The 25,791-nt window shown below is 38.3% G+C and overlaps 1 protein-coding gene and 1 non-coding gene across 3 annotated transcripts in view; both read right to left on the reverse strand.

Moving 5' to 3' along the window:
• SLC5A8 (solute carrier family 5 member 8) overlaps positions 1-25,018 on the reverse strand; it is a 57,190-nt gene extending 32,172 nt beyond the window's left edge. For both annotated transcript variants that reach the window (XR_007717458.1, XM_050746811.1), the window contains exons 1-7: positions 24,275-25,018; positions 19,342-19,407; positions 16,951-17,002; positions 9,601-9,668; positions 8,823-8,977; positions 5,667-5,807; positions 2,605-2,734 (exon numbers count right to left, since the gene is read on the reverse strand). Coding sequence is in view for 1 of the 2 variants with exons in the window: in XM_050746811.1 (XP_050602768.1) it covers positions 2,605-2,734; positions 5,667-5,807; positions 8,823-8,977; positions 9,601-9,668; positions 16,951-17,002; positions 19,342-19,407; positions 24,275-24,625 (963 nt within the window). In the remaining variant the exon portion in view is untranslated. The remainder of the gene's footprint in view (positions 1-2,604; positions 2,735-5,666; positions 5,808-8,822; positions 8,978-9,600; positions 9,669-16,950; positions 17,003-19,341; positions 19,408-24,274) is intronic.
• On the reverse strand, positions 13,776-13,882 carry LOC126931970 (U6 spliceosomal RNA). Its single transcript, XR_007718065.1, has one exon. It is a non-coding gene; the product is annotated as a U6 spliceosomal RNA (small nuclear RNA).
• Positions 25,019-25,791: the final 773 nt, after the last annotated feature.

Genomic DNA, 25,791 nt, shown 5'->3' on the forward strand with positions numbered 1-25,791 from the left:
CAGCATCTGCTTAACTTTACTTGATGACTCAAGGCCATTTTGTGAACTTTAGTCACTGCCCAGGATAGAAGATGTAATTTTAGCTGTATCAAGTACAAGACATAGTGATGGGTGGAGAATGACTTCAGGAAATCCCTTAAACTTGCTTCTTTTAAAAAACTTCCTGATACTAACTTGCTTTTGATAACTTCTATTTTAAAAAATAAATATCAAATAAGGATAATAAAGTGTGTGACTTCTGGACTCTGTTGCATGGCAGTTTTTCCACAAAATCAGTTTCCGAATCAAAAGAGTCCTAAGTGGACAATTTTCTAGAAGAGTGTCCTCTCATGTGCATTAAAACCTGAATTTCTCCCACAGTACAGAGCAGATGGCATGTCCTATTTTATCAGCTTCCATAGCCTCTTCAATTTCATTTAACAATAGTGTGCTTATGGGATATGGAAGAACTTCCTCCACTGTTGAAAGGGAATGTTTCAACAGTAGGATTGTTTCAGTTCTTTTAGGATTGTGTTCTCCACTTTTCCAAAGCTTACTAATTCTTTATTCTCAGAAAAATGGAATAGCATTTATCCCTATATGAGATCAAGACCCAGTTTTCCCAAAATATCATAAAGGTTTAACTTTAAACAACATCCCACAAATAGCAAAAGTAGGTTCCATCTATAGTGTTATAGCAAGGTCCAAAATCCTCTATCCTGTCTTCAACTTTCTCAAAAATCTGCGATGTAATTATTTCATGTGTGAGTGGCTCCCTCAAGTATAGGTAGAAACAATGAAATAGGATTGATAGAGAAGAAAATAGTAAAACTATATCTAGGAACTGGCCTGCTTCCTCTGGGCAAATGCAAGCAGAGCATAGAGAAACATATCCTTGCTCTCTCGAGGATAAGGGATTTTTTTGTATTTGTTTTTTTGTTTTAAGACAGTCTCCCTCTCTCACCCAGGTTGGAGTACAGTGGCTTGATCTTGGCTCACTGCAATCTCCACCTCCCAGGTTCAAGCAATTCTCCTGCCTCAGCTTCCTGTGTAGCTGGGATTACGGGAGTCCACCACTACGCCTGGCTAATTTCTGCATTTTTAATAGAGACGGATTTTACCATGTTGGCCAGGCTAGTCTTGAACTCCTGACCTCAAGTGATTCGCCTGCTTCATCCTCCCAAAGTGCTAAGATTACAGGCGTGAGCCACCACGACTGGGTGAGAATAAGGTTCTGACACAATCTTCCACTGTCTTATTTGCACGGTACCCCCAGTGAAATGTTAATTGAATTTACTTGTTAACTAACACAGTCCTGGAAACATCAGTTGAGGAGAAACCTTCACGGGCTGTCTAAGCGTGTACAGGCAAGACACCCTGAATATATTTTACAAGATGTCTCAAAGGTGGGAAGTCGTAGGGACTTTTTTTTTTGCCCAGGGTAAAGGCAAAGTACATTAAAAACTTTTTTTTAAGTCCTTATTGTCTTCACGATACAAACTACAGACAATATAGATTGATAACAGTCACAAAACATTCTTTATTAGAGGGAATGTAACAGAAGAGTGCCTCCATCTTCACAGTAAACGTGATTCTCACCTTCTCTGAGAGAACAGGGAGGGTGTGTTTATCAAAAGGAGGGCATAAGGTAAGATAGGGTTGAGAAACAGCCCCAGGGTGTTTTTATTTTCCAGCCCCCACAAAGTTGTATTTTTCTGGGAGCATGAGATGCATTTGCATCAACAGAAATTCAATCTATTTTCATTCTAATGAATCCCCTAGGAACTTGTTCTGCAGGCGAGTCTTAGAAAATAATTTTGGCAAGAACTCAGGCTTTAGAGTTGGGCAATCCTGGGTTTGAATTCTAGTTCCCCTTTTTGAAAGACAATAAATGGCACAGAGGTTCAAAGTCAGGACTCTGGTGGCAGCTGGTTTTAAATCCTGGCTTCAGGTTACTAGCTAGTTACTCACTTAAATTCTTTAGGCCTGAATTCTCTCATCTTTGAAGCATTTATGGTAGTGCCTGGCCCATGGTGGGTATTTGATAACTGCTCGTAGTTATCCTTACTTATTAGCAATGTGACCTTGGGTAAGTTATATAACCTCTCTGAGAAGCATTTCCTCATCTGTAAAATCAGGATTGTGGGGTTGTGAGAATTAAATGAAGCATATTAATCTCTTGGCACAGAATCTCACCATAGAGTTGGTACTCAATAAATATTCACTTATTAGATCCATCTCTCCATCATTTAAAAAATTGGAAGATAAATAGTTTATAAATGAATGCTCTAACAAGCACCCACAAAATGTTCTATAGTACAATGGTTTGTGTAGTTTAAAAAAAAACAAAACTGTGTTTACATTCCTACTCCCAACCTTGAGCTATTTCTGTTTAACACTCTACTTGACTTTTCCTGGTGTTTCCATATTTTAATTTTAGATGCAGTACTCTTCTTTCTTGCTATATCTGCTAAAATAAATTCTTACCAAAGTTTTATAGAAATGTAAGTGATTACGGCAAGTTCACTTTCCGTTTCTCTACAAGAATAGGAATGCTCTTTCCTCTCAACTCATAAGCTTTTTGAATATTATTCATACACCTGTAAGAAAGACATGGTACTGAACCTGGTCTGGTGCAGACACTTTCTTGGCTGTCCAAGGATCACAGTCACGGTACCTAGAATACAGGGCGAGCCCACAAAACACTGAGCACGTGAGGATTGCCCAGAGTCCCACAAGATTGATGTAGAGAGACCTAAAGAAGTGAAAACAAACCAGCAAAAGACAACTGTAATTTCTGTCCCAAAGATTAGGGAACCTGTTATATAATCAAAAGAGACCCTCATGATTAGACTCAATAAATGCACATTATCTTTTGATTGTCTAAAACACTACTTATTTTATTCTAGTCTAATATTCTGCTTATGATACCAATGAATCGACAGTGTATTTGTAAATATTTGAATGGATGGGACTTCCCCATGAAAGAGTGTACGCTCATGGTCGAAGCTCTGGGGGCATTGGTAGCTTTATAAAGGTACCTAGTTATACTACTTCCGGTCTTCTTGTCATGAAATAAGGATTTTAATCGTCAACCGAGCATTAACTATTACTCATTCTCCTTTTAAAAGTAATGCCACTGTAAACTGCTAAACACTGTCAACATTTACACAGCAACTCATGAAACTTGTTTAAATGTTGTTTATAAGACCACACATTAAGTAGGAAGGCAAACCTGTATTCCTTGGACAGGTATCTTCTCAAACAATGTTCAGCACTGTAATATACTGTGTGTGCTCCAGTAGAGAATAAAGGTTTACACACAGCACTGGAGCCAGTCCTGAGCATAAATCCTGGCTCTACCATATGTGACCCTGGGCAAGTAATTCAACCTATCTGATCTTCAGTTTCTTCATTGAAGCATAGGATAGCAATGCCCACGTCACAAAGTTATAAAACTAAATGAAACATGGTACTTACATGCAATAAACCCCTGTTAAGTTATTGATATTAGTTATTGATATTAGTGTTAATGTTATTGAATCCTATGTCTTAATAATCAGTTGAATAGTAAACATTTCTCTTGCTAAGATGGCTACATATTTTTTCCACTGGTGCTGTAGTGGACAGTGATGAGCTGCCCTAAGTGGAAAAGAGGTACCATCCCTGAAGTCATGCCTCCTTCTTCCCAACGCTCCGGGGAGTCTGCATCCAATGAAAAATTGATTCAGAGGTTTAAAGGCCCAGTCCCCTCACCCTAACATGAAGAGCCATCCTAGCTCTAGAGCTCCCTTTGAGGCCTCTGTTCAGATTGCATAACCGTCTAGCATCTCCCTCTCTCGTCAATCCTATTTCCTTTTCTTCCCTTTTACATATAGTGATTCTCTGATAAACTCTTCCATGCTAACCTCAACCTCAGAGTCTGCTTCTGGAAGAACCAAAGATGGGTTTATCAGATTTACCCTTCTCCCTTGAATTGACTAACATTGCAGTATGTTTTGCTATTGTTAGCTCATCTCCAAATCACCAGAAAATTATGTCCAGATACTCTGTTGCCCAAACACCTCCTCTGTCTTATATATGAGTTTAATATATTGTTTAAGATCACTTTTATGCTGTTCAAATTGACCATTTATCAACATCTCACACTGTCTTTTGTCAATCATTATCAGTAGGTCTTGGCTTTTTAGCAGGCATTAATTCTCCCCATAGCATAAGTGCAAGAAGGCAGATGAAAATGAGTCCCCTGGGTTCAGAGAGTCTGCTTCATGCAGATCCAATATGCTTATGGTAATTGATTTTTATCAAGAAAGCTCTAATGCTGTTATTTAAGTAATCAGGTCGGGCTTTTTGGGTTTCATGTTCCCAAGGGAAGAGAAGAAGAGCTTGTCCACAATTACTCTGGAACAGGTATCAGCTCTAGTATAGATTTAAAAGTACAATAGACTACTGTATCTACAAATTACATTCCTCCAAAATTCCCTAAAATACCAGAATCCTTAAGTTCATTTTGGGGGGATCCCATATCCAATTATTATATCCATATTCATATAGATTTTTCACTGTGAGTTCTTCAAAGATTTGGGTAATCTCTAAACCAATTTACTTTCAATATATTGAGTTCTGACATGTGACATCACAATATTTTCATTTTCTCCTTTGAATAGAAATAGAATCGTCCCTCCTTCCCTCACCCTATCTACCCTGGACTCTTATTCAATCTCCTTAGAGCTTTGAAGCCCCTAAAAGCATGTGAGCAGAGTCAGCCTATTTATCAGCACAAGGAGTGGTGAGCACTGCAGTGATGTGATGCCTCCGAAGAAGGAACCAGCCTCCATTCCACACTCTTTGCTCAAACCAAGATGGGCTTGAGAGTTCTGGACCATGCTGTCCTTCCTACCTCTGTCCATTCATCCAAATCACTCCACCTACCTAGAATGCCTTCCTACTCTTCTCCACCTGCCCAAATTATGATCATTCTTCATATTCATTTTGTCAGTTCAATAGGAATCTCTCATCCATCCTCCACCTTCACATCACATCAGTTGAAGTGGAAAAAGGAACTTACATTTACTAGGCCTTTACCACGCGTATGCCAAACACAGTATTTTACAACACCTCCCATGAGGTATACAGTATTTCTTATGCTCCTTTTACAAGTTTAGAAACTGCAGCTCAAAGAGACTGCAGAATGTGCCCAGGATCACTCAAGTAGCAAGTATTAGAGCAGGGTTATAAACCTATGACTGTGTCTGAAAATGAAAGACAAAGCACTATATATACTCTGGAACATTTTCTCTATTGTTATATTGTTTCATGAAACTGTTATATATCTCTAATATTATTTTATTTTTTAGCATACTTGCATGTATTTTCCTAATTTGAGATTAACTTTCTTCAGGACAAAGGCCATATATATTTATCCCCCATAGGTTCTTATGCAAATAGATGCACAATACATGCTGATTTGTTTTCATTAATAATTCTTATAAATATCTTCAAATAGCTGATTTAAAACATACAGTACCACTTTGTTCTTGGTCCTTTTGTAACCAAATATATCATTTATCTCTTGGAATTTCACGACACAAAACATATAAAGGAGCTAAACGTGACTTTCCTAGAAGAGTTTCCATAAAGACAACTGATGGTTATTAATGCTTCATATACCATGGTGTATGACTTACAATTTTGCTTGGAATCTGCTTTTACAAGAAATATATCTCTGCACCTGGGATTGGTTGACACCGTAGATGCTGCTCCATGTGAAGGTCCCTCCTATAATAATTGTCCAGAAGGTGTGTCTTTGCAAAGGGTTAGGATTAAAACTAAATGACAAGAAAGAGAAAACAAATCTGAACTATTAGCAGAGACTAAAAAAATCCTCTTAGACTATATTTGGAAGCAAGCAAGGTATATTTATATATACAACACATACACAAATATGTACAAATTTATTAATTTAAAAGGTAGAAATATTTCCAACTTAAGTTCAATGAAATAAAAAGATTATTTTCAGAGATCTGGAAATACTAGAAGAGACTGGGGGAAATGAATGTTGCAATCATTCTGAGCATTTATATAAATTGTTCTCCTGTGATCTAAGGAAACTGTCGTTTGAACAAATCTGACATGATGTAATCAGAGAACATGAAACAAAGAGAAAGAGAGAGAGAAAAACATTCCTAAGTGCACCACAGCAGTAGAGATGGCACTAAAATGAACACAAAATTAATAACACATTGTGTATAGAATTCCTCTCCCAGCACATGTAGTCATAGCTCTAATCTATATTCATGTTCAACTAATCAGTCAATTAATGCAGTTTAAAGTTTTGCATTTTCTAAAAGCTGCATGTCACTGTAATCATGCTTTATTAAAATGCTGTGTGTACAAGCTAAATACTAAGAGTTTAAAACCACTTTATGACATCATGTACATAAGTCCAAAACATTGTCACAGAGAAAGCCTGACTTCCATGTTTGAAAGATCTTTTAATCCTTTTATTGGAAGGAATGATTTTGTTCATCTCTGATACACAATATGAGCTGGAAAACTTTCTGCAAAGTTAGCTTTCATGGACACTTCCTTAAAATTATGAAAGTTTGCAAATTCATGTCAAATCTTATATTTGAGATCCATTGAGTAAAGTGCTCTAATTGTATGCATATTCTGGAATTCTTATGGAAATGTAAGAGCCTCTATTTCATGTCTAACATTTCATATCAATGTCTTAAGAGTTTCAAGAGTGTTGACCCTTTCTTCCCAAGAGAGAGAAGGTACTACATTAGCTAACTAAAGAGACAAAAGGAGTCAGTGAGCTATCTGAGGGAAATATGACAAGATTTAAAACACTCAATTTAGTGGTTTAGGCTATACAGAATATATAGGCCAATGGCAGACAACACAGAAAATACCAATACAATATCCTTCTTCTCTTCATTTATCTTAATTTGAGCAATACTTTGTCTACCGTATTCTCAAAACGTATCAGAATAACAAGGGATACTCCTGAAAAGTATGAAACACAAATAGGCTTTTTATTGTTGCTTAATGACTTTCAAAGCTAAGGTCATAAAAATGTCTAATCTTTTTTTAAGAATCTCTTACCAATGTATATAAGCTATTGCTTTGGTGCTCCAATATATATGTATCCTTCATATAAAGTGACAGCTATCTTGCAGAAAAATGACTGATTCCATACCCTCTCTCCTCAGCCTGGCCTACCAGGAAGAGATTTGGGAGTAATCAAGAGTAGCCATTGGTTGTTTCCACTTCCTGGACTTCCCCTTTCCCTGTTCCGGTAACAGCAACCTAGGTTTGCTTTGGGGAAACCACCATTTCTCCATTAAATAGTCTTGATTGACAATCAGTCAAAATATCTTGTTCTGCTCCAGCCAAAGGGTGGAACCATGTCCCAAGCTAGGCAACTAGAGGCTCTTTTCCTTAGAATCTGAATCTTGAGCTAAAAGAAGGAAATAAATATTGAAAATAGTTGAAGTTGATTCACTAAAATCTATTCCTGCACATTAACACATTGATCCTGTCCAATTTCTGAAAAAGCTTTTCTCAAACTTTGGTGCTTATTTTCAGAAGACCAGAAAAGAGCCACCAAGTGCAAAATGGGTTTTCTTTCTTCAGACTGCCTGTTCAAAGTGGGGCAGTTTGAAGAAAGAAAAGAGAAGGTAGGCTAGTTCAAGACGACATGGGTGCCTTTCCATATTGTAAAAGGACAACGCTATTGATCCAAAATGGAAGGTGTGTTCAATGTTCTTTTGAATTGTGTGATATACTTGGGATGAAATATCTAGTCTCTTCATTGTTCTTTCTTTAGGAAAACTGAATAGCTGTTTAAAACATGTTACATCATGTGCTGTACTGTCACTTGAAGCATCGACCATAACTTTCCTAGTCAATTCTCTAGAAATAATACTTAATATTAGATAATGTTCATTATATACTACATACACATACATATATAATTATAATACATAATCATAAGCTACTATGTTAATATACTATATATTGCCAGGACAACATCAAAAGAGAAACTCTCAAAGTTGCTTAAAACAAAGAATTGTCAAGATGAAATCACTGTCTTTCAGTGTGTCTCTCTCTCTTTTTTTTTTTTTTTTTATGGCAGGTGCTAATCCAATATGCTAGTGTTTGTCTCTTAAGAGGCTACCTTTTCCTTTTTTTTTTTTTTTTTTAGAGAGTCTCACTCTGTTGCACAGGTTGCAGTGTGGTGGCGTGATCTCAGCTCACTGCAACCTCTGCCTCCTGGGTTCAAGCAATTCTCCTGCCTCAGCTTCCCAAGTAACTGGGATTACAGGTGCACACCACCATGCCTGGCTAATTTTTTGTATTTTTAGTAGAGATGGCATTTCACCATGTTGGCCAGGCTGCTCTTGAACTCCTGGCCTTAGGTGATCCACCTGCCTTGGCCTCCCAAAGTGCTGGGATTACAGATGTGAGCCACCACACCCGGCCAGAAGCTGCCTTTTCTTAACTTTCTACTGTCTCTTTCCTTATCACCCTGTCCCACTTTTCAACCTATTCTGGACTTTGATACCCAGAAGAAAATACTTTTTTTTGCTTTAAATCCCTTCTCAGGAGGAAACATCGCTCTAAGCACCAGGTAGCTAAGTGCCATCTGACTGGTTTAATCCCTTAAAGAACAGAGGGAGGCTCCTTACATATTTACTTCTCTGCTTCAATTTGCTCTACCACATCCTTAGCAATTTGTTGGTTTGTTTTTTAATGTAAATCTACTATTTCAATAAAGAGATTATTTTTATAGAATGTAAAAGATGTGTTCAGTTGCCCAAGTAGTAGACACTTACTTCCAGAAATTTAATCTTCCACCATTATAAGCATCATTTAAAATAGTGCTGATTCCACCTTGAATCACCGCAGCCTGTATAATCACGGATGCAAATCCAGCCACCATGATCCCAACTTGAAAAACATCTGTCCAGATGACTGCTTTAAGACCACCCTTTGAGGGAAAGTATATTAGGATTAATGCTTCTATTGGACATTATTAAGCATCTACTTGCTTATACACTATGCTGGACAAAAATGATAAAAACATGAATGTCCTCCCATCTCAGTCTCCCAAGTAGCTGGGACTACAGGTGTATGCCACATTCCTGGCTAATTTTTAAACTTTTGTTTGTTTGTTTTTTGTAGAGACAGAGTCTCACTATGTTGCCCAGGCTGGTCTCAAATTCCTGGGCTCATGCAATCCTTCCACCTTGGCCTCCCAAATTGCTGCTATTACAGGCGGGAGCCACTGGGCCCACGACCTATAATAGGTTTTTCAGCTGAGGAATAGTATGAGCACAAATATAATAACTTGGCAACAGTACAGATGAATCAGGAGACAAGACTGGGAACCACTGCAGTGGATCAAATGAAAGAAAAAATTTCAGTTATGCTCCATTTTCTATAAAGGATCAAATTATACTACAGACTATTTCTCACACAAAAAAGTTACCCTGTGGGAGGTCAGGAATAGGAACATAGGTATGGACAAACCAGACTACAGTATACAACTGGAATTTTCAATTTTGCAAAGCAAGTGGGTAGGGTGAAAAGGGAAATACGTCCTGGACGTACCAGTGTGCAGTAGAATGTGCAGACCACCCCTGTTGCCACCACCGCGCCCCACAGATCAAATCCTGTGACTGTAGAAAAAAAGAGAAGTCATATACAATTGTAAAATAGCACAATAAAAATAATCCTCAAAAATCGTCAGAGAAGGAAGCTATATCATTTATCAGGCACCTTCCTCTATACCCACTTGCCTAAAGCCAAAACTAGGTCCAAATCTCATAAATGGCTCAAAAACAAATGGAGTTTAAAATTCTATTTGATAATTTTCTACCCTCAGACACACAGATCTGACACTGGCTTAATTCAATACACGGAAAGGCATTTATATTGTAATTAAGCTAAGAAACTCCTTGATACTGTGATGAGTATTTCTTATCTCTCTCTCCATTAGACACAGTTCAAATAAACACTCTATTTTTATGTATTATGTTGCAAATACTTGAATTTGAGGATAATGTTTCATACTGACAATCATAATGACATCAAATTGCTATGATGTGTAGATTCAAATTTCAAATGAAGACAACATTAAAGGATCCAAATGTAATCTTTATAACATTGCAGATTGCAGATCTCATTTTAGAAATTTAACAAAGGTGACTGTAATGCTTTTTTTTTGTTTTTTGTTTTTGTTTTTGTTTTTGTTTTTTGGAGACGAAGTCTTGTTTTGTTACCAGACTGGAGTGCAGTGGTGTGATATCTTGGGTTCAAGCAATTCATCTGCCTCAGCCTGCTGAGTAGCCGGGACTACAGGCACGCACCACCATGCCCAGCTAATTTTTTGTATTTTTAGTAGAGACGGGTTTCACTATGTTGGACATGATGGTCTCTATCTCCTGACCTCATGATCCACCTGCCTCAGCCTCCCAAAGTGCTGGGATTACAAGCGTGAGCCACCGTGCCCAGTCGGTAATGCTTTTTTAAAAACTTTTAAGTTCAGACGTACATGTGGAGGTTTGTTACACAGGTGAACTTGTGTCATGGGGGTTCCTTGTACAGATGATTTCATCACCCAGGTATCAAGCTTAGTACCCATTAACCTACTTTTCGTTTTTCCTGATCCTCTTCCTCTTCCCACCTTCCACCCTCCAACAGGCCCCACTGTGTGTTGTTCCCCTCTGTGTGTCCATGTAAACCCACTATTTCACCAGTCCTTGAAGAAGGCGTTACTAAGATATGTGCTACCAAAATGTGATCTAGATGGAGAAAAGTCTTTATAATTTGCTCCTATTTAAGAAGTGGGGAGTCTTATTTCATTTTTTTAAAAGAAAAGAATTGTGCTCGTTTCAGCAGTACATATACTAAAATTAAAGGATAAATCGAAGCCAAAAAATTACTTCTAGGAGAGGGAGAAAATCAGGTAGAGAAGACAGAGATACAAGTCAGGCTACTTTAAACATATTTTGATGTATAGATTTCACTTTGGGATACATAAATATTCCACATAATTATAAATTTAAATTAGAAAAAAAGCTCCTCAAAAATCAATTGCAAAATGAAATAAATGGAACTTAACTGTACATCAAGTTTGTGACATTACTACACAGAGGAAATATGTCACAAAATATTTAACAAGATAATTTAACATACATTCCTACTGAGATACACCTAAGAAAAAAGAACCACAAAGAATAATATTTTTAACTGTGTTAGGCCATTATATTATTCATTATGGCTTAGAGTTGCTCTTCTAAAACTATTACATCCGTGGCTCTCAATCGTGACTGCACATTAAAATCTACAGAGGAGATTTATAAAATCCTGATAACTGGGCCACTCAACAGGCTAATTAACTCAGAGTCCTGGTGATGGGGACCAAGGTATTGGTATTTTTGAAAGCCCCCCAAGTGAGTCCAATATGCAGCCAACGTTAAAATCAGGAGGAACTTAAGACGGCACCTGCTGGATAAAAATGGGTTGAGAATCAATAATAATACTAACGATAATGCTATGAAATAACAGCAAACATTTAAATCCATGAGTTCGTAATAATTTTTTAAAAATCTCAGTCACCCTTGGGGGATAGTATGGCACCAAGTTAATATTTTTAAAATTCATAAAGGGAAAAATCTGACATTTATCCTCCCTTTCCTATACAAACTATTTTTCAGAGAAGACAAATAGTTGATAACAGGAAGTTTCTCTTTATAGCAGTATTCCATCTAACTAATGAAGAAGAATTCACAGAACCAGAATACTCCATTTTATAAGCCCTAATGAAATAATAAATCTAGAATGATCATCAATAGCTGCTGATAATTTTTTAAACGACATTCTGGGTCTCCTGAAGGAAATAAACTTATAGATACTGCCTATGAAATATGATTTCCAAAAAGTTGAAGCGGAGTCTGAAGAAGAGTCTAGATCTAACTACAACTAGTAAACTATTACCAGTTTACAAGAAATACAGAGGAATGGTGAACATTAAATGACCCCATACAGATGTAATTGTTAAACCTAGAACCTGGAAAACTGGGCAGAACAAATAACCCAGTTTCTTCAGCAAATAAGTTGCAATTTAAATGAAAAGAAATAGAAGGGAGATTGTAAATTTAAAAAGAGACTTTAAAAGAGCTTCAAAATACATTCAGTAAAAATTGACAGAGAAATAGGAGCAATAGAAAAAATGGTAATTATATTTGGAGATTTTAGCATCCTTCTCTCAGCAATTGATAGAACAAGCAAAAAAAAATCCATAAAGATATGGAAGATGTGATGATAACACTATTAGCCAACTAAACGTTTGACCTTATAGAACATTACATCCAACAAGCATACAATATACGTTCTTTTTGAGAGCACATGGAATGTTCAAGATAGACCTGATCCTGGGCCATAAAACAAATTCATAAATTTCAAATGATTAAAATCATATTAGTTCTCTGACCAAAGCAGTATTAATTTAGGAATAAATAACAAAAAGCCATGATAGAAAATCCTCAAATATTGAAAATTAAGCAATACACTTCTAAATAACCCATGGGCAAAAGAAATCACAGGAGAAATTAGAAAATATTTTGAGAAATAAATAAAAACACAAGGTATCAAAATCTATGGGCTGCCGATAAAGCAGTGGTAAAAGAAAAATTAATAACTTTAAATGTTTGCATTATGAAATAAGAAATATTTAAAATCAATGACCTAAGCTTCACCTTAGGAAGCTAGAAAACCCAAAGTGATTAGAAGAAAAGAAACAATAAACAGCACAAATTAATGAAATGGAAAACAAAGAAAATCCACAAGTCAAAACATTGGTTCTTAGAAGAGATTTAAAACATCAATAGAATACTAGAAAGATATATCAAGATAAGAAGATAGAAAAGTTATCTTATCAGTATTAGGAATAATTAGAAGGGATGTCACTATAGATACTATAAACATTAAAAGCATAACAAGAGGGTATTATAAGCAGCTTCATGCCAATGAATTTGATAAGTTAGACCAAATGGAAGCATTCCCTAAAAAATACAATTTACCAAAACTGATGCCACAAGACTTTTAAAATATGAATAACTCTATATTTACGAAAGAAATTGAATCCGTAACCAAAATCTTTCTACAGAAACGAAGAGTAGGCCCAGGTGCCTTCAGGGTGAATTCTACCAAGCATGTAAGAAATAAATACACAATTTTATATAAACTCTTTCAGAAAATGGAGGGAACACTTCTCAATTCATTTATTAAGCCTTATCAAAATGTTATCAAATTGAATTCATTAATATATAAAAAGGATAATATATTATGACCAAGCAGGGTTTATCCCAAGAAAGTAAAACTTGGTTTAATATTCAAAACTCAGTCAAGGTAACTTTCCACATTAACATTGCAATAACACAGGAAAGAGAACTAAGAACCATGAGGATTAGAAAAGAAGTAAAATTGTCATTATTCATAAACAACATGAAAATCCTAAGGGATCTCCAAAAACCTGCTTGATTTAAAAAGTAAATTCAGCAAGTTCTAGGATGGAATATCAACACATAAAAGTCAGTTGTATTTTTATATACTTGCAATGAATAATTGAAAAATATTATAAAACAATGCCATTTGCAATAGCATAAAAACATCAATTATCTAGGTATAAATCTAAGAAATAGTAAAAGACCTCAACATCCAAAGCTACAAAACATTACTGAGACATCTTATTTTATTTTATTATTTCTTTTCTTTCTTTTTTAAAAAATATGGAATGCTTCACAAATTTACATATCATTTTTGTGCAAGGGCCATGCTAATATTCTCTGTATTGCTCCAGTTTTAGCATACGTGCTGCCAAAGTGAGCACTAAGAGAAATTATTAAAGGTCTAGGAATGAATAGATATATCCTGTGATGTATTGGAAGAATATCTGCTTTTGTGAAGTGTTCAAGTCTTTGGCTCACTTTTTATTAGGTGATTTGTCTTTATTCACTTTACTATTTCAGGAGCCAATAAGCTAAGCCATAATAGTCTAATAATAAGCTAAGCCGCAATAGTTATATAAAAATGAAAATGAAAACAGCAATAAAATAATAGATAATACCCACTAGAATGACTGAAATAAAAAAGAATAATATCAAATATTGGCAAGGATGTCGAATGACGAGAATTCTCACATATTGCGTAGTGGACATGTAAAATGATACAGCCAGTTGGAAAAGCTGTTTGGCAATTTCTCATAAATTTGCACATATTTCTATCCTCAGCTGGGTCTAAATAGAAATATATATATATATATTTGTTTTTTTGTTTTTTTTGAGACGGAGTCTCGCTCTGTCGCCCAGGCTGGAGTGCAGTGGCCTGATCTTGGCTCACTGCAAGCTCGGCCTCCCAGGTTCATGCCATTCTCCGGCCTCAGCCTCCCGAGTAGCTGGGACTACAGGCGCCCGCCACCACGCCCGGCTAATTTTTTGTATCTTTTAGTAGAAACGGGGTTTCACCGTGTTAGCCAGGATGGTCTCAATCTCCTGACCTCCTGATCCACCCGCCTCAGCCTCCCAAAGTGCTGGGATTACAGGTGTGAGCCACCGCCCCGGACCTAGAATTATTTTTAATTTTATACTACATCCATGTACTTCATTTCCAATGGAAGTGAAAACAGGCGTCAAAAAGAAAAACAAAATGCACAAAACCTGTAGAAGAATGTTCTTGGCACCCTCACTTCACCATAGCCTAAAACTGGAAACAACCCAGTGTCTCTAACAAGAGAATGGATAAACGGATGTCGGTAGATGCATACAATGAAGTACTACCAGCAAAAAAAAAAAAAGGAATGAACTACTGATACATGTAGCAGCATGAATGAATCTCAAAACATTTTGCTGAGCAAAAGAAACCAGACATAAAAAGGCTCTATATGATTCCACTTCTATAAAATCTAACAATAGGGAAAACTAGTATATGGTAGCATAAGTCAGAAAATGGTTTCTTGGGCCCATAGGAGGTTTATTAGAAAGACATATAAGGAAAATTCCTGGGAGTGGATGATGGAAATAGTCTGTATCTTGAGCTGGGTGGTAGTTACACGAGCTATGACACAACTATTAAAGCTCATCCAACTGTACACTTCCCCATGCTCTGTGCATTTTATTGTATGTTGTATGTTGAGGTATATTATATAGACCTCAATAAAAACTAGTTTTCTCAATAGGCATCAGGTGATCAGAAAAAAAAGAATGAAAGAAAACTGGTTTTCAATTTTAAAAAGCAGAAAAGGGAAACTTAAGAGAGATCAACTGATTGCAATCACATAAGCTTATTTGGATCCTGAATCTAACAAACACTGAAAAAATCAGGGAAATGTGAACACTGACTTGATATGAAATTAAGAGATTAATATTAATATTTTAGATACGATGATGGCATAATTACAGCTTTAAAAGTCTTTATTTCCAAAGGACATACTGAAATACAGATGAAATGACATAACATATTTGCAGAAAAATAATCTGGTAGAGGTAAGGGGGAGTGAATTAAAATAGACCACGAGTTGATAAATATTACTGTAGAGTTATGAATGAGCATATTAAGGTGCTCTATTCTCTCTTAGTATTTGTTTGAGGTTTCCCAAAAAAGAACAAAGGAGGTTAGACCTACAGAATGTGAAGTTTCAACTCAGTCACATAAGCTTTTCTGAGCATCTACTGCACACTAAGTTCTGTGTCTATGCCTGTACCTACAGCCTTGGTCACAGCAAAACACACAAGTGACACTCTAGTCATCAAAACGCCTTCACTTTCGTTCTAATTTACTCTCAGGGAGTGGTTTGAGCCTGATAAGAACAGAATGCTTGATTTCTTCACAGATTAAAGTCAGTCCTCTGATTATTCCCAGAACTACACTTTAAAACCCTAAGATGTTGAACTACACATAAAGCCTAAACAGGTAACTTAGGAAGTTTACAACTCAGTTCTTGATATATGAAATGATCCTCTTGTCATGTTGGTAATACTGATGTGGAACATGCCCAGGACTCAGAGTTCCAGAGCACCTTATACATGAAGTTCCTCTTGGTAATAATACTGTTTACTTTATAAACTTAGGTGATAACTACTGTCATGTCTATCATAAAATCAAGAAAACAGAGTGTAGAGTTAGTAGATTTTCTTCATGTCATATTAACCCCAGGAATCGTACCACATTTCTTCCCATCACAGAGTCCACATGTCCATTTTACAAGGACGTTTTAGAGAAATTCACATCGAATAGATAAGAATTCAAAGGGCATGGTGTTTCCCCAAAACCTTTTGAAACTATGACTAGCATGAACCTTTGCTTCAGTAAACTATCCCAGCCTCACTACATTTATCCTCCCAAATCTAGAGAGTATAGATACTTCGTTGAGCAGCACAATCTTCATAAATTTATTTGTAAGAGTGCTACAGACATCTGTCCTTTTGTCACTAGGAGCAGTCTGATCATTCAAATCACATGCCTCTGTTTCTCTTTCATTTTGGGCCTTATTAGAAGCGTGGAGAAGAAAAGCTTTTCTCCCTGCCAGATTTCACAACAGGCCTGAGCAGAATTACAGGGAAGCTTCCTGGAGATGGGCTCACAGGAGGAGATGCTGTCAATCCTGACTTTGGCTACAGGGGGCTTTAATTCTAAAGGAATGAATGGGCTGGTGAGCACATCCCAGAGAAGTACCACCTGGAGAAGTCCACCTCTGTAATGGTCTACAGACACTTTGGAGTTACCCATCCAAAAACCCAAAGAAACTACCATAGACACTGCACCCGTCCTGCCCCACTAGTAAGGCTGATGTAGGTTACTAGAAGCATTCCTCCATCTCCCCATCTCCCCAAGGAAAAAATAAGGCTTGTTGAAAGTGAACCCCAAAATGTGAGTTACCTAACTGGCAACTCTAAAATGTACCTTGATTCAAAGCCAGGGCAGGGGCATAAATAACAATTCCAGTATACAGAATCTAGGGGGGAGAAAGAAAGCCAAATGAATTAAATGAATTATAAAATTCATGAATTATGTCTGAGTTATAAAATATTGATTGTTTTCCTATAACTTCAATTATGAATTAAAACAATAGTTTCAAAATGCCTAATAAAATTTGTTTGTAACTTGAAAAATATTATTTAAGTAAAGTTGACTCTTCTGTTTATGGTATGGTCATCAGTTAAAAACATTTTTTTGCAACACGCTTATGTAAAAATATGGACTTTTATATGGTGCTTAGTGCAAATGGTCACTGATCCAGCAACTCAATCTTGAAAAAAAATTTCCCACATCTAAAATAATTAGAAAAAGAGAAAAAATAATAATATAAAAGATGACCCCTCAATTATGTCTTCAAACTGTTAATCCCTGCATAACTAATCGAGAAAACAGTAAAAATTTGGAAAACATATTTCTAAAAGTTTTAATGTTCATAAATTAAACAAAAGTATAAATTTGCACTAAAAAATCCTGAAAGCCAACAAGAACCATATTCTATCTTTTTAATATCATTCATTATTTTCATTCATATATTTAACAACTATTTATTGATCTGGGGTACAATAGTGAGGAAGAGAAATAGTCTTTTCCTCAAAATATAATTTTTACTGTGTTTGATCTTTCAAATATATCCCATAGAAGTGAATTCCATGATTATTCCATAAAAGCATATTATGAAAATAAAAACCTATTCAGCACCTTTTGAATGTTTGATTATATTACATGAGTAGAACTATGAAGTCCTTCAAATGGGAGGTGCTAAATCTCCCCTCTTTTTGCAAAAATGAACTAACTTTCCACAGTCATTATTCTGTCCAAGTTGAAGATTTAAAAACATGACCACAGGCCACCTTCCTAACGCTCGTCCCCACTTCTCATTTCTGTTGGCACTTCTAACAAAGATCCAAAGAGATGTGAACAGTTGGTGAATGCAAGCTACCAGGCTCAACTCTCTAAGAGACCCCAAAGGATTCCTTCCTTTTATACTGCAGTTGTGAAGGACTGATAAAACTTAAGTTACATAATTTGCAAAGATATAAAATGAAGTTGAGTTACATAATTTACAGAGGCACTCTGTCTGTCTCACTGCAGCAAATCCTTAGGTAGCTTTTTTGTTTGTTTGTTTTTTGGTTTTTTTTAGTTTTTGTTTTTTGTTTTTTGAAATAGTCTTGCTCTGTCGCCCAGGCTGGGGTGGTGCAATGGCATGATCTTGGCTCACTGCAACCTCTGCCTCCCATGTTCAGGAGATTCTCCTACCTCAGCCTCTCCAGTCACTGGAATTATAGACACCTGCCATCATGTCTGGCTAATTTTTGTATTTTTGTAGAGATGGGGGTGTCACCATGTGTTGGCCAGGCTGGTCTTGAACTCCTGATCTCAGGTGATCCACTTGCCTCAGCCTCCCAAAATGCTGGGATTACAGGCATGAGCCACTGCGGCTGGCCCTTAGGTAGCTTTTGACTGGAAATGGAATTGAAATTAGAGACAAGAATGCGAATCTCTTCCACAATCTCCATTAGCAAACCCAGCCCTAAAGTGCTTAACTGACAAGAGGAAAATGTGTATATAAATAATCGTGACAATGATCATTACAATCTTCCAGCAGCAGGGTGAACAGTGGAAAGCATTCTCTGTCACTGGCCACTTGGCAAATCCTTGCTTTCCCTTCGTGTCAATCAGTAAATCTATAAGTGCATGTTCTTGAATTACTGGATTGAGTATTTGGCTTTAAAGACTCCTCCAGAGCTTAGGATTCTGTTGTTTTACACTCTAAGGACTGCTTTAGTTGGTTCTTAGAGTCTAATTTTTAAAAGAGTGCTGACTTTTAAAGCATGATTTCAAAGAAAATTATTTCCTACTGTCTTCCTATGGAAGTTAATTTTTTCATACCTACTACTCAATATGTTACAGAAATACTGTGAACATGCTACTTGTTTTCCTTTTGTTAGAATTCCCACTGTCAGCAACAAGTAAGTATCTTTGTCATGTAGTAATGCCCTTCCTGTCACCTTGGTGGAGGTGAAGGGAGGTCAGATAAAGGAAAGCATACTTTCCGACTGTTGCTTCACCAGCATAATATTTAACATTCACTTAAATCATTCTACTTTTCCAGGAAGTAAAGCATTTACTGAAACCCTGTTTGATGATCTTAAGGGTTGATGCTGTACAGTGACTAGTGTTTCTCCTTTTGTGTTCCCTTATATTTTCAACACCTCTTTTTTATCTTTCATGTGTTTCCTAGGTAAGCTTAATCCAGATGCCATGGTTAAAAACATTTTAGCTGACAAAAGATAAAATAAATGGAGAGCTACTTACTGTTTGAACAATGAACAGGACTGTTCCACAGAGACGAACACATTTGTTAAATCGAAGTTCTAAATACTGTTGCAAAAAAAAAAAAAAAATATGTGAATCCTCTGGATGCCTTTTTTAAAATCAGAACTCAAGAAGAAAATTTAAATTTAGAAATGTAAAGCAACTTCATAACCGATTTGGATTCTGCATTTTTATTTTAGTATTATTTTTATTTATATACAGCAAAATTGACTCTTGTTTTAGCGTACAGTTCAGTGGGTTTTAACACACACAGACTCATGTAACCCTTGTCACAATCAGGACACAAGACAGTTCCATCACCCAGAAAACTCCCTCGGGCTTCCCCTTCATGATCAAGCCCTCCACCCTCCCCCAAACCCTTGCAATCACTGATCTGCTCTCCCTCTCTAGTTTGGCCTTTTCCAGAATGTCATACAAGTGAAATTACTTTCTATATTTTTAGAGTGAGCAATCTGTTGTTCTCTTTCTCTTGGCATCTACTCCATACATTTTCCTTGACTCACTTGGGGCATCAACCCTTTCTGATTGCAGACTATTGTGATGGAATAGTCAGTCATTTGCCCTGCCTCTACTGACCAAGAGGAAGTCACATGATCCCAGCTCAGCCAATCAGCTTTTTCTTCCATTGGGTATTTGAATCTTAAAGGCAGGATACAAAGATAAAACATGACTGATCCTGACAGAGTGGCCTGAAAAGGCTGCCCTGGTTTCTGTCCTTTCCAAGCCTTGCTTACTCAGCTTGTCCCTCTGTTCTATGAGCTACCCCCATGTCCTTCTAACAAATTTTTTTAAACTTAAATCACCCAAGCCAGTTTCTGTTCAGCGCCAACGACCATGCCAATTTTTCCCATTCTACTTGAAATCTGCTATGTCTTATAACATAGTCTGCTTGTCTCCTATGTTATATAATGTATTATAATATATATATTACAGAGTTAGGATCACAGAATTTTGGAGCTGGGATCTAAGACATTCTCTAACTTGAATATAATTACTAAGAAATTTAAAGCAGACAACAATCTTCATATAGTAGAAAAGAAGAAGAAGAAAAAACTGGCGTTAGATAACAATCTGAGGAAAAAACATCTGATATTTTTGCCCCATGATCACGGCTAACACATACAGAGTACTTGCTGTGTGCACAGTCCTCCCAACAACTCTATGAGCCAGATACTGTGTATAAGCCCATGTTCAAGACAAGAACACTGGGACTCAGAGAGAACACCAAGTTGACAACCTTGCAAACTTGTCAGGGCCACAGTACACATGTAAAACCTTTGATGCCAAAATCTGTGCACATTATTCGGCATATATAAACAATCTGACTACATATTTAAGACTCAATAAGTGAATGGATGAAACTAACACAAAGTAAGACCCCACTCCCAAATCACTGATGGATGACAAATACACAGTACCGTGTAGTACGCTGGAGGAAGAGTTCTGGCCCTTGACCCAGTCCCACACCTGACTCCATCAGCTTGTGGCAATCATTCTCCAAATGTCAGGTTCTTTCTCTTTAAAATGAGGGGCATAATAATAATTTGTTTCCCTCTCACTTTGTAGGGTTTGGAGACTATTCAATGACATAAACGGATGGGGAAATGTAAACTCAAAAAGTAAGATATTAAGAAGTTAGTGGTATCCAAATCAATGGACCTGAAGAAAATTGAATCTCAATGAATTACATATATCAAAATCATTCAAGAATATTTTGGAAGCCTTTTTAGAAGACTGGAGAAGTTTATTAAGCCTGGAAACAGGGCAGTATTATTGTATTTCTTTAGAAGTTTATTTTTTGTTTATTTGTTTTGTAAATCTCTATGAGTCACTAAACATGTGAATGGACATCAATAGAAGAGAAGTCTTGTTTATGCTAGATACATGCATCCAAATTGCTGGAGACACAAATAAATTGAATCAAGCTGAACCACGTAAGTTGATCAGTTGATCCAGGGAAACCTGTGATTTAAGCTCAAGGACCAACTCAAGATAGAACCAAGAAGTCTATTACGATCTCAGTCATCAATTACTAGGCTGCCTTAGGGAATACTTGTAAGATTTCTAGACATAATTATAGAGTAATGATAGGTGCCTAAATTAATCATGATCTCTCATTGTCCTCAGAACTTTGAATCACTTCTGTTGATATGAATAAATATATAAATAATAAGCAAACATGAGGTCTAAGCAACTCAGTTTAAACACAGATTTAGTTGGCTCCAGAAAGATCTTGAAGAATTGATGGATCAAATTGGATTCCTGCATTATACTTGGGTCTGGAAGTTGCTAAACACCTATCAGGACTACATTTTGAAGGCAATGATAAATGAAAAAAAATGTTTGTGAACAGCTAATTTTCGCTAAAGAAATGTCAACAGGGAGAGATTTCATACTTGAGCAAGAATGCCAGGTTTTCAATCACTCAACACTGTACTGCATATTCTGTATAGATTCTGTACCTCTCAGCATAAAACAATAAATAATATACTCCACAGGAAAGTCTTTGCCATGACCATTAGGGAGGGTCTTAGCATGTTGCCTGACTTCCCTGTTCCCAACTGCCTGGTACCCCAGAGGTGGATGCCTGCAGTGTGCCCACAACTTCACGCGTCCTCTATTGCTTCCCTTGTTCTCTCTGCACTGGTGTAAGTACTGCTTGGGGTTATAACAGACTCATCAGAGCCTTCAGAAGCAGCCAGTATGCTGCTAGGCATATGTCTACACTGCTTCACATTCCTAGCAGCTTAACTTACTCTGAGTCTCCGTCCACAAAATGGGGCTCTTGATAGTACTTCCCTCATAAGGATTGTTCTGAATATGAGTCAGATAATGTATGTAAAACATGCAATGTAGGCCAGTGCCTGGCATGTGTTCAGCATTCAATGAACTTTTGTTTTTTGCCATTTTTAGCTGGAACCCCTGCTAACTTAGCCTCTACCACTGCAAACATGAGGGAAATCTGTTTCTGGTTGAGTTAATATTGTAGCCCCGAAGAGGCATGGGTCAGTGATTATGAGAGCAGCATTCATCTGTAGAGATGAAGTCCTCATGTCAGATTCTTCAAACCCTTTCCAAGTTTGGGAATTGGTTAGCTGTAGATCAGAGCTCACAGACTCAAATGCCTCCAGGTTCCATCAGGTAACATACATAAGTGACATTGACCAGGTGTTCACATATTAACATGTTGGAATATTCCTCCCAGCCACTAAGATATATGTTTTCTTACATCTCCCTGGAAACAAGAGATCCCTTTACCCCTGTCCATTTTCCCTTTCACATTTTTTGATAAAGACATAAATGCAGATAAAAATTTCTCTACCAAAAAACAGTCACCATGAAAACACAAAGACCTCAATATGAAAGTTTAATAGAGAGTGACAGCAAGAGCTGTAAACTCGAGTTCCTGTGGCCACAGGGGGCATGGGCCCAGTGTTACCAGCCTTTTGAGTTCTCAAAAGAAGTCATAGTCCGAAATTATATTTTGTTTCTCCTCACTATAAGGAGAAGTAAAAAAAAAAAAAAATGACTGAGAACTGAATTTGGTCTGGGGAATTTCACCAGTTTGTCACTTCTGAGCAAACCTGAGAAACTGCATCCTGCTCACTTCTGGGATGATTACTGGGCTCTCCCAAACACAGCATCAGAGTGAATGGAAGGCAACGCTGCCCGGGGTGCCTCGCCCTGGAAGACGTCACTAGAGCCCAGGCAGAATGTGTCACCAATGTTTGTTGTGCCATTGAGGCCCTGTCCCCAGCACCAGTTGAACCAGCCTCACTAGGAAAGCACCTGCCAGAACCCCTGGATTGGAGTTCTCTGGGTTAATGGCTTAATAGAGAGGAAACTTTTGAAGGTTTGTTCCATGGAGCTCATGGATCAGTGCCTGGGTGAAGGAGACCACGGAAGGCACTGAACTGGGCCCCGCCACTCCCCTGAGCTTTGATCCCGCCCCCCCACCTCCCATTAAACAGCTCTTTAAACTAAACATGCATCATATTTTCAAAGCCCTTTCCTGCAGACAACTTGAGAAAACCTATAGCCACGGGATCTGTGCAATAGAGGAAAGACAGTTTTCCTTAATTATCTTTCCGTAGAGAAGGCAGAGCTGTTTGAGAACCATGCTGCCTAATTTTCTTACCGATCCCAAGATAACTACCACCACCACAACTAGCACCACCACAATAATTATGGCCAACATCTATCTGGCACTTACTCTGTGTCAAACACTGTTCTAAATGCTACACCTTGCATTATCTCATTTAATCCTCCCAACAACTGGATGAGGTAGGTGATATTATTTTAATTTTGAGGAAATAGGCACAAAAGGTTGAGTAAGTCATCCAAGGTCACCCAGCTAGTAAGTGGTAGAATCTGGTCCCAAATACACTTACGGGTACACCTTAGCCACTTGGGTGCCTGTTTCAGTGGAAAGGGGGTGTGTGTGGAAGGGGAAGGAAGGGGAGCACAAATTCTTCACCGTCTTGGAAGAGTGAATGGCACTGAGGACCTGAAACAAGAGGATTCATTTCAAGAAGCAGGGCCTGAGACCTGAAGAACTTACCTTCCCCCCAAATCTTTCCTCTTGCTTGGGAATCAAAGATGCTAAAGGTAGAAAGGATCTTAGCGAGCACTACTATTCCAATCCGTTCACTTTGGAAGCCTCTTTTTTTTTCACTAAGCCCAGGAGAGTAAATCCCAAGGATTTTTTCACCCTTAGAGGATACCTCTCAGTAGAAGGGAAGGGATGCCAGGGGAGGGTCGGGGGACAGGGAGGAAGGTAGGGAGGGTGATGATGGACGGGGAGAGATTTCGATGTGGCGGTGAGAGTCTGCCCCCAAGAAAACGCCTCCAGAGGTCTGCAGAGTCCCCTTACCCCGCGCCCTCCACGGCCCCAGCCCACCCTGCCCCTTACCTCGTAGGTGCTGGTAATTCCCAGTTTGTAGAACACCGGGAGGAAGACCTCCGCGCTGATGACCACTACAAAGAAGTAGGTGAAGGCAAAGATGCTAAAAATGGCCCCAAAACGGTAGACCTCGGAGGGGGTGCCCAGGACGGTGACGGCCGACATGAAGCTAGCGGTGAGGGACAGCGCCACGGGCACGGCCGTCATTCTGCGGCCGCCCATTAGGAAATCCTTGGAGGTCTGCTGGCCGCCCCCAGCGAAGGCGTAGTAGATGCCGATGGCGGCCGAGATGACCAGCATGCCCGCGAACACCACGTAGTCCCACACCACGAAGGTGCCAATGCCCCGCGGCATGTCCATGGCCGCACGGTCGTCTGAGCCCTGCGCGCAAACTGGTGTCCCAGCGGCGCGCAGCCCAAGCCAGGCGCGCACTTCTTATCCCAGATCCCCGGCGCGCAGGCGTGGCGTCCCGCGGGGAGGCGTCCGCCAGGTGTCGGCCTCCGAACGCACCCTGAGGCGGGGTGAGGGCTGGCAGTCGCCCCTGCACCCGCCGCTGCGAGCCGCGCCCCTCAAAATCAGTCCGCTGTCCTGAGGGCTCACCAGGTGAGGAACTGGAGAGGCCGAGTTCGTCAAGGCGCCAGGGACACCTGAGCAGATGAGAACTGGAGCCTCCAGCTGCTTCCAACGAATCTACACAGGGAGCGCTCCGCGCAAATTTTGTTCGAGTGGTACCCGAGGGGACGCACCATTTAAATAAGCAGGCGACCGGTGGGAGAATGTGGGACAAAGGGCAGTTGTCACGTCTTGAATTTTAGCTTTCGGTTCAACAGTCCGGGTCCTTACGGAAAGGGATGCCTGGAGTTTTTAGACTGCCTTATTTGTTAGGTTAATGGGTGACAGTAGATTAATGCGGGTGACAATCTGTAGTGAACCGAGATCCCAGTCCTTAGACAGGTCAGCGATCATAAAGGAGAGCAGAAAATGTGTGCTATTGTTTCCTTGTGTTTTTACTCAACAAACATTTCTGATCCCCTTCAGACTGTTGTTGGAAATAGTAGTTACTGGAAGATTAGCAATAATATCCACTTTTTAACGAGCCTTCATGTGACATATACATGCTTGGCACGTTTTATATTAGTCAGTGTAATTCTTTTGATGAACCAGTGTAATTCTCATCACCCTTGAGATAGGCATTTTCAAATGCAGAAATTACTGTAGAATGATTAAGTCACTTGCCCAATCAACTGGCAGAAATTAAGATCTTTAATCTAGGTCAGATTTCAGTGTTTGCTTTCTTAATCACAGTGCATAGATATGTGTTATAGGTAGGCAAAATGTGAACACTTAAATGAAGACACTTGAAAGCACTGAAGTAAAGATCATTTCCAGTATCAGCACTCAGGACATATTTTAAATGGCCTGTCTTGAAATACTATTAACACATGAATCGCATGTGATTCTCAGGTTTTCCTTCTAAAATAGACACTCCAGCCAAATGTGCTCAGCTATCAATATATTTCAGGCAG

This window comes from Macaca thibetana, chromosome 11, assembly GCF_024542745.1.
Source record: "Macaca thibetana thibetana isolate TM-01 chromosome 11, ASM2454274v1, whole genome shotgun sequence".
NCBI lineage: Eukaryota > Metazoa > Chordata > Mammalia > Primates > Cercopithecidae > Macaca > Macaca thibetana.